The following is a 9,806-nucleotide window of genomic DNA, read 5'->3' as shown; positions in this document are numbered from 1 at the left end:
GGTTTTGAAGCATCGTCGGCGGGACTGGCCGGGGCGAGAGCGGGCGGAGGAGTAACGCAGAGGAAACAACAGGTCTCTCTTCTCTTCGCCTTCCAAAACGATACCAGCGCCTTGCTCTTGGAATTATAAATGTTTGAACTAAGACCCAGGGAACTGGAAGGAGAGCCTCCCGCTGGAATTAACAGAAGAGAAAAGAAGGGAGGCTTTTCCAAATCCTTTACGAGAAAGCTCGTGCCATTTTCCCATGCTGTCCGTACTCTGTTTAATAACGCGATTGTGACCTGAGTGGAACTTAAGAGCGATGAACTGTTGAAGCTTGTTGCACCACTGCATCAGACTGTACAAGTTTTTACTGCTCCTTTTCTTCAGCACATGATTCCCCCATCCCAGCTGTTGCAGGACCCATGGGCCAGTAATAGAGGGATGGGAAGCTGAGACAGTTTATTTTCACATTCTTCTATTGTGGGGACTTGGCCGGTTAGCTGGAGCTGCTGCTGCTTTTTACTGGATCTGCTCTTTTCTTGGCAGATTTATTTGTTTTCATGTGCACGGGGTGTTTCAATTAAATAGACATTGGACTAGAGCTGAATGGATGCTTTGCGATCCGAAAGGTTTTTGGGGACAGCAAAAGCCGACTGAAAACAGAGAAGAACTGGTACTGCAGGAAACCTGGGGCCTGTTTTCCAAGCCTTTTTATTTTATCGAGCAAGGTAAATAATGTAGTGGTGTTGAAAATACAGAGCTTATGGTAATCATGCATGAAAATGTTACAGAGCACTTCGGGCTGTTCCAAGTCTTTCAAGGGATCGAGAGGTCCCACAGTAAAGCTCAAAATAAGTTTAATTGTTTTTTAAAACGTTCGGATACGAGTGTAAGATTTAAGGCTGAAAACAAACTTTGTGGTGCCTGAGAGAGAATTGAGGAATCTATTTGTTTCTGATTTGCCTTAGGTTATTGCAGGGTTGTGATGTTGAGAGGCCGACTGAAGAACTTCACACGTCTTGATGGTTCAGTGAGAGTGTGCAGTAATTAAATCAGTTTGTTTTTCCCATGCTTTTTAAAGACTTGATGCATTTAACCTCTTGTAAGGATCTGTTAGGGTCTCTTGAAAGTCCTTCAAGTGTAACAATAGTACTGTACTTAATTTGCATTGTTAGCTGGATTCAGACTCTGCCTTTAATTATTTTTGCTTAGCTTTCCTTTTGTTATCCACAGTGATGGCTGCTGCCACTTTGTAATGAGTTTTTTGCTTTTTATCTTCCTTTACCTGTGTATCACCTGAATTGGACTACCTGGATTTACCACTAATTTACATGCATCACTTTAACCGTTGTTTTTCTACGGCCAGCATAAACTCAAAGTACTGTTTGAGATGCTATCTTTGTATGTTCCAAGCGTTGGAAGAAGCAGATAATGCTTCTCAAAATGTGCAGTGTAATCACTTACTGGTTGAAGTCTGTAATTTTTGGTGGCACGCTGCGCACCTTATCTTTGTTTTTCTTTAAAGATCCCGGCAGCAGTTTACTTTTAACAAAAATATAAATCCATTAAAATGAGATCACAGCGTGAAACACAGCTGTAAAAATCTGGTTTTGCAAGAAGTCACAGGGTTCTCATTATGAAGTGATGCCTTGATTAAATGGATTGTGAACCTTTTCTCTCTTGGTCTTAATGAAACAGTGGCAAGCACTAAGGTGTTGGCAACCTTTGCTGATGCTATCATTGGGAAAGCTAAGTTGGTATTATGGGTAGTATCCCAAGTTCTTTTGCTTATCCTGTTTAGATTTCTTTGACTTGAAATTTATGGTCTTTGTTTTGTCTTATTTTGTTTCAAGATGATGTGTGAGGTGATGCCAACCATCAGTGAGGCAGAGATTCCCTCTGGGGGAAATGGAGGCCATGGTTCAGGTTCCCCGTTACAGTCAGATGCTGATTCCCATTTTGAGCAATTAATGGTATCCATGTTGGAAGAAAGGGATCGCCTTCTGGAGACACTAAGAGAAACTCAGGAGACACTAGCATTGACCCAGGGCAAGCTACATGAAGTTGGTCATGAGAGAGATTCCTTGCAGAGACAGCTTAATACTGCACTGCCACAGGTATGGACATCTTGAAAGGAAGGTACTTCTCGATAATATTTGCATTCTTTGTGGGATTTTGTTGGTTTTCTGTATATTTGATTTGCTGGGTAATGTTAGGAGAAGATGAATCTAACTTAGTACTTTTCTGAAGTATCTGTTGGTACTTGCTCACTTGGAGAAAGACATAAAAGCAAGGCAAGCAGGAAACATCAGCCCTTTCCCTCCAGTATACTTTCCTGGCTTTTGGCATTTCTTTGGCTTAGCCTGAGCGTGAAGTTGTGTCTACATTCGTTCGTTTAGTAAAACTTGATGGACTTTTTCTGTCACTGTTTTTAAATGTTGTTTCCAACTGCCTGATTCATTCATATACTTCAGACATTCTGCGAAAGAAAGCTGGACATTGATACCATTATGAACTTCAGCTTAAAAACTTGCTGAGTTTAAGACTGCTACCTTGTGAATACATGCTGAGTGGTCATGGCAGTGGAGAAGTCCGAGTGTGATGCTTAATTCATTTACTTCCATTTGGACTGACTGCTGGGGAATGCAGTGTACCAACATACAGCCTGTACGTGTTACACAGGGCAGTAGTGTGTAGTTAGAAAAAGGGATTAGTGTCTAGAGAACTTCTGGTTTTATTCATTCTAGTTAAAAAGAATACAGCTGAACTTTGAACACTTGGAAAAGCTTTTGGTTGTAGGCAAAGCAGGGGTTGCTTTCAGGTGTCAGTTAACTGTTGATAGCCTTGCACTTTCTGACATGGTTGGTTGTCCCAGATATGTCATGTTGATGTTATACTTTCATATGTTATTCCAAGAATACTTACTATTTTTACAAATGTTTACATATCCTTAAATACCGTAGTTACTGTTGATACCCTTTAAAACAACAGGTTTAAACCCTTCTGCTTCCACTGCTCTCATTATATATAATTAGTGTATGACCCTTGGTATGTACTAGCAATTACTAAGGGATAGAAACTAGAAAGTAATACATGTTAATCTAGTTGTGTTACAGTGGTATGATGGAAATCAGAAAGGACAAGTTTCCAACCTTTGTTGCTCCCTGGGTTAAATCATGTGCTGCAGGCAAAAATCATTCTTTGTTGTTTTTTGGTTGTAATAATTGTGGCTTCTCTTTAGCTGCTATTTCAGGTACATTAATGGATACCATTAACCAATTGTGTGATCTGTGAACTTGGAATTTGTGGCTGGGTAGAATCACCCAAGCTCTAAACCGTACTGTTCCTCTTTTCCCTTTTCAGTTCTCAGCTTTCATTCCTAAATCTACTAAGCTGGTTAGTTTTCAAGTAAATATTTCTTTCTAAACATTTCTAAAAGATTAATGCAGTTAAGAAAAGCAATTCCCATTTTCAGGAATGTCATAATTGCATAGTTTCACGTGAAATATGTAGGAAAGCAAGTCTCATAGTTGAGAGAGAAATTTTCCTGCAATGTATATAAACGTAGAGCAGCGTATGGATTTGTGTAGATTGCTGTTGAAAACAACTGTTGGCGTGGTGTGAAACTTACGATGCTTCTGTCCTCTCTGGTGCTTAAGCTGGAATGACTGTGGAAGGTGATAATTGATGGTGCTTTCAAAAGGCAAGAATGTTCTATTAGCCTTGCTACAATCAGAAGTAACTGCTGTATTTGACAAGTTTTTGTTATGCTGAACAGTCAGTTACTTCAGAGGTGTAAATTTCTGCTGAGGAGAAACAATGTTGGGTATTTGGGGTTTTTTGAGCTCTAATAAGTGTTCCCTGGGAAAACTCTGTGGTGACTGTAATATGTGAAACTACTCAAACTTTTTTGTTAATTATTTCAAGCTGAGCATTCTTTTGAACTACTGCCTCAAATGACCCATTGTTCAGCTGTGGATTTCAAGGAGGGCTAGAAGCAGGATAACTTTAAATTTACTGACAACCGTGTTATATTTTTCTCAGGAAAGAAGAGATTTAGTAGTGTACATTTTAAAAAGATTTTTTTATCATTATAGTTGCTTTCAATTTGCTAGAAAGAGGTGAGAAGATCTGTTTAGGTGTACAAATACTAGTATAATTGCATGAATTACTAGAGCACGATGCAATCAATATATTATTTCTCCCTCAGACCTGGTATGTAGCTTGCGACACATCTTCGTAGTTGATTTTGGAGTGCTTTATCTTAAGGAGTATTAAATTGACTTGTTTGTATGTATGCTTTTCCTGTTTTATATATTTAGCTGAATCAGCCTGTTAGACTGTTTTGATGACTGATGAAACTCCTTGTATAAAAGGAGGAATGCCAGATTTATTTCTTCTATACCAAAACCACTTCTCTGTTTTTTAGTATGAAGGCACTCAATTTTTAATGGCATCCCTGCACTTAACTCCTGACATTCACTGAGTTTCTCTGTCTAAGGAAGAGTCTCAGACTGGTGTGTATATAGTTAGACAATGGCAAATGGGTATTTATGTATTTGCCCATCTTGTAGATCATAAAAGTGAATTCAGTTTATTCTGCAGCAGTGATGTGCATTTCCTGAAGTGCAAGAGAAGTTCACTTGTCTGATATACCTCTAGTGTGGTGGTCAGCCAGTAATTTAAAGGCATCAGTTCTAGCTCACATAAGCCCATAACAGCTGTTTGGGAGTAAGAAGACTTCTTTATGGAAGTCTAATTTGCAGAGAGAAAAGCATTCTAATCTTCTATAGATGTACTTTATCTGTGACATTTACACAGGGTAAAATTGACTGTGGTGGTTTTTTTTGTATGGACAGCTGGAAATGAAACACATCAACACAGTCTTGATAGAGTAACTGGATTCTTGGCAATGCTTTTTGTTTTCTGGGAGTTACCTTCTATTACAGATTACCCCAGTCAAACTGCACTCTGACCTTGGAACGTGAACTCGATGACATGAAACTGCTGTGCCAGAAGTTAAAATTGATTTTATTCTGCCTAGAATTTTTCACAAGGAAAAAAAAAAAAGAACTTTGAGAACTTAAAGAAGTTTTACTTTTAATGTGAACACATTCAGTTCTGATTTAATTATGGTCTTAGCGGATTCAGTTATGCCCTTCATGTGCCTTTTGGAGTGTGTTTTACAAAATCCTAAAGAAAGGTTTGTGTGCTTAAAGTTAATCTGTGAAACATACAGGATACTACTGCATTTAGATGTTAAATGTTGAGCTGAAGTTTGGCAAGGTCCAAGTGCCTAGCAGTTCTTGCTGTTGAGGTGTTGCAGGGTAGGGTTCATTTTGCTGGTAGAATTTAATGTAGATGATAGAATCATACATTCACAGAATGGTTTGGGTTGGAGGGGACCTTAAAGCTCATCCAGTCCCATCCCCCTGCCACGGGCAGGGACAACTTCCACTAGAGCAGGTTGCTCCAAGCCCCTGTGTCCAACCTGGCCTTGAACACTGCCAGGGATGGGGCAGCCACAGCTTCTCTGGGCACCCTGTGCCAGCACCTCAGCACCCTCATAAGAAAGAACTTCCTTAGATCTAACCTGAACTTCCCCTGTTTAAGTTTGAACCCATCACCCCTTGTTCTGTTGCTACAGTCCCTGATGATGTTTCTGTAAATGACACCAAGATGCTTGTTTTGGAGGAGACAAGAGTTTAATTTACAGAGACCCTGGTACCAAGCACAAGTAAAAGCACAGCTGATGAATTCACAGCAACTTATATCAGGATGACAATTTTAATATGTAAGCTTATAAAACTCTTACAGAAACATAATGTTTGTACATCTGTTAGTACAGCAACACTATTACTAAGTTCCATCTTAATCTTGCACTTGTAATAGTTCAGTCTTAAATGTATCATACTTTGTTTTCGTTTCTGTGCAAGGGAAGTAGAAAGCTTTTCCCTCTACTTGGTCATGTTCAGAAATTCTGCATTCAGCAATTTATATATATATAGGGGCAGATGAGAACTTTGTTGGAGGCTCTGTGTGTAAATAAGAACATTTTACTGTAATGTGGAGGTAAAAAAAAAGCTGCCTATAATTTTGGTTTGGCTTTGGCTTTACTAGGTTGCCCAACTTGTCTTAATTTAAAATGAGTCTGCAGCAGGCATCTTTAGTTGCTTTCTATCTACAGGAAATACTTTATCACTACTGCACATTTCAGTTAAAAATAGCATGTGCTGGTTTATATTTGTATTCAGTTAGTCAGGTACATCCCTATAGAATTATCTTCCTTACACAGTCTCCAAAATACTGTTTACTATCTCACATACAAGAAATAGCTGAACACTTGGTCCAAAGACTGTGCTGGTACTGTTTTATAATGATGAACTGAAGGATTTAGTTGCCATTCTAATAATGGTGGTGGTTGGATTTCCTCCAGACAAGTTTTAATAATACAGGATGTCATAGATGTAGAAATAAGGTTTTGAATTGTACATAATACCAAGAACACAGTTGCAGAAAGTACATTAAGTAAAGGGCTTGCCAAACTTTGCAGCAGCTGAAATTTCCTTAGCATTTTAAGTGCAACTCCATTTACAGTGTTCACAGCTGTTCAGCCTTGAGGTGACACAGCTTTTACTTCTTTCTTTTGCAAGATGTGGTACTGACTTCTAAATAAAAAGATGTTAATCTCAGCAGAGAGCCCCTTGTTCAGGAATGATAGAGATCCAAATGGATTTCAGATGTTCAAATATATGTCAGAGCAGATACATCCTCTGCTTCCCTTGTCCCATTCTGACAGCAAAGATGAACATGACTCTTTCTATTGTGTTTTCAGACAGCTGTAATCTTAGTCTTGTCTATGTTGAGTTTCAGTTGTTAAATCTTACTTGGTTCTTGCTGTTAGTAAGTTACTGGATGTATTTGTCTATCAAGAGTAGTTTAAGTCAGGTGGAAGTAGGAGTTAATGTTCAGAGTTCTTTACTGGCTGTATCAGTAAACCCCAACTTCCCCAACATTTCTTTCTTTGTAAGGCATGGAAAGAGTCAATTTTTGTCCAAAACATTAAGAATATTATCTGGAAGTATGCTCTATGACTGGTCAAACAGAGGAGTAGCTACACGTAATATAGAGGAGTATATTGAAGACCAAGTCTCTAGCATTTGTTCTGGCTTCTTGGTTTCTCATTTAAAGAGGTTTGGGTGAGTTTATTGAAACATCCCACCCCTACCCAGCAGACTTCTGCTTGCCTGTTGTTAGCAACTTGCCATTTATACCGTGCTTTTAATTTGTCTTGATTATAAAAAGACCTCTTAGCTAGATGAAATTTGGCATTAGTTTGAAGTTTTCTTGTATTTGAGGATGAATTTCTTTGCTGTTATGGTGTTCGATCAATCCCTTTAATAAAAAGACTATGTGAAGCCTAAACCTACTGGTTTTATTTTCAGTAGTTTATTTGTAGGAAGAATGTTTTGATGACTCCACAGAAAAGCTTTTTTTGTTTGTTTTTGATAGTGGATGTAGCCCTGGAAGATGAGCTGGTGATTATTTTTGCTTACTCTTCTGTGTACAAATGCCTGATAATGGGTTTATTAATGTTTGTTGGTCTTAACTTGCAGTCTAACAGCTGTATATAAGCTCGGGTGGAAAGACCTATAATCAAAACAAGCTTTTTAAAATCTTAGGGTATATTTAGAACCAGGTGAACTTCACATATATTCACATCGATGATAACTTGCCTGTAGCCTCTTGTAGAACAGGTAGTATTTATTTTGGTATTCTGAGAATTCTTTGCTTGCAAGCCCTTGCATTTTCCTCTCTTCTCTGTAAGAGTATAACTGAAAACTACTTTAAAGATGTTTGTTAGCAAGACTTAAAGATTCAGTGTGGCTGCATAGTTGGAATTTCCTTCTAGACTCTTGGATTTTTATTTTTAAAGATAAATATGAACTAAATACAGTTTTCTTCTCTCCCCTCTCCTCCTTAGAAGTTCTTAATGTTATAACATCCACTGGTCTGCGACTTTGGTTTCTCCTTTCTGATATTTATTTAGGAGAGGTGGATGCTGGTTTTAGTCACTATAGGATTTGGTCTTAAAATTAAGAGTAAATGTTTGTGCTTTGATATATGTAAATCCCTTATCGTTAACAATGCTGTCAAAGGACTTGAATCTTTGGAGAGAACATTTTAGCTGTCTATTAGTAATTTTGGGGTTCACTCTTCCTATGTTATCTCTGTGTTCCAGAACTCAATTAATACACTTCATAGTTATTTTTGCTTTTTTAATTTTTTCTTGCTTTAAAGGAATATGATAGAGGTCTCTATGTAAGCTGCTTTAGCAATTTAGGGAGCTTAAGTCACTTTAAGTCTGTAAGGCTGACTGGTGTCTGTTGACATATATTAGAGAATACTTACCGTAATCTCTTGCTCATACGGATCTTGAGCTACAAATACTGAGAAGGGATAAATTTATATTGTGCATGTCAGGTAATCTGGATGTTCAGAACTTTCCAAGTGTATTTTTTTGTAAGCCTGCCTGTGGAGTCTCCAAGTGTAAACGGGGAAATGTGTGGCAGTTCTTGCCAGGAAAAATGTTTTCATATTCTCCAGGCTGAAAGAAGAATTATTATTTTGCTGTTGAGTGGAGTGAGTTTTTTTATTCAACTTGGACTTTTTCACAGGAGTGCATGGAAATAGTGTTTCTGCATCTTGTAAACTCCATGTAACTCTGTAGTGTGCTGGATATGTAGCTGTAGGTCACTCGAGGAGATGACTCTCCCACTTGATATATTCAGAATTGGAGGAGTACTGTGATTACAATAGTAGTTAAAGTTAATGCTCAGTTTCATTCTGATGTGTTGTTTTTCTTTAGGTTCTCTGTAACCTGATGTGAAGAGTTGGTTAACTTGGTTTTTTGCCTGTGACCTTTATCTATTTCAGACTTCACCTTGGGTTTTGTATAAGCTCTACTGAATATCAGCTCCTTTTCTTCTTATGGGCATGACAAGGCTCTGTGGCCTGTAGCATTTTTAAGAAGAGAAGCTTTGTTGCTTAATCTTCTCTTCTGTTATTCCACAGTGGCTAGCCTTGAACTTTGTCCATGTGTTTATGTTCATGTCTACTCAGGATATGGTTTTTGAGGATGGTAGTGATAATCTTAGTGGGAATATGATTTTGATTGCATCTGAGAGATACTGTGACTTTTGGTGGGTACATATGAATAAGAACAGTCAACGTATCTTTTCCTGTAGTTCATATGGTTATGTCTTCAGAATTATACATGTTAAAGAAATAGTATTTTGTTTTAGAACTTCTATGAAGTGCTCCAAGATTACTTAATGAAAAGATCCTTACACTACCAGTATTAGGCATCAGGTATCTTCAGGGCAGATCTTAAACAAGTACCATCACTTGTTTAAACAGCCATGGGGGGGGGAAAAAGCTTGGAAAATTTGATGTGTGTCCTTCTAGTTTTATTGAGGAGAAAAAAGAGCTTCCATCTGGAAAAGAAGCGAGTGTTTTCTATTTGTTGTGATAGGAAAATGGACAGGCTTTGATTCTGGGTTTTGTTTTGGTTTTTTTAATTATTTGTTATTATTTTACTACTTAGGTGGGTTTTCCCCCTTCCCCCTCTGCAGAACAGCAGTCTGTATTTGGATGTGCTCTGAGCCATGCTGTGTTGTGCCTTACTCCTTTTGCTAGTACATGGTAGAGTTTGGTATCAAACTGTTTCACATCTAACTGTCTAGAAGTATTCTGAAGCACAGTGCTTGCTTCTTTTAATCCTGCTTCCCCAATAAATATATATATTGAATTTGGTTCTGTTC

At 38.1% G+C, this 9,806-nt stretch overlaps 1 protein-coding gene across 1 annotated transcript in view; it reads left to right on the top strand.

Annotated features, from left to right (window-relative positions):
- Positions 1-188: 188 nt before the first annotated feature.
- The window catches only part of PPFIA1 (protein tyrosine phosphatase, receptor type, f polypeptide (PTPRF), interacting protein (liprin), alpha 1), a gene marked incomplete at its 3' end in the record, with an annotated part of 47,548 nt that continues 37,930 nt past the window's right edge, over positions 189-9,806 (top strand). Inside the window, exons 1-2 of the mRNA XM_010012500.1 lie at positions 189-710; positions 1,836-2,099. Coding sequence (XP_010010802.1) covers positions 1,836-2,099 — 264 coding nt within the window. The remainder of the gene's footprint in view (positions 711-1,835; positions 2,100-9,806) is intronic.

The sequence above is a fragment of the Nestor notabilis genome, unplaced genomic scaffold (genome assembly GCF_000696875.1).
Source record: "Nestor notabilis isolate BGI_N333 unplaced genomic scaffold, ASM69687v1 scaffold7374, whole genome shotgun sequence".
NCBI classification, from domain to species: Eukaryota; Metazoa; Chordata; class Aves; order Psittaciformes; family Psittacidae; genus Nestor; species Nestor notabilis.
Note: the sequence above shows the minus strand (reverse complement) of the source record. Positions and strands in the feature narration are given on the sequence as shown.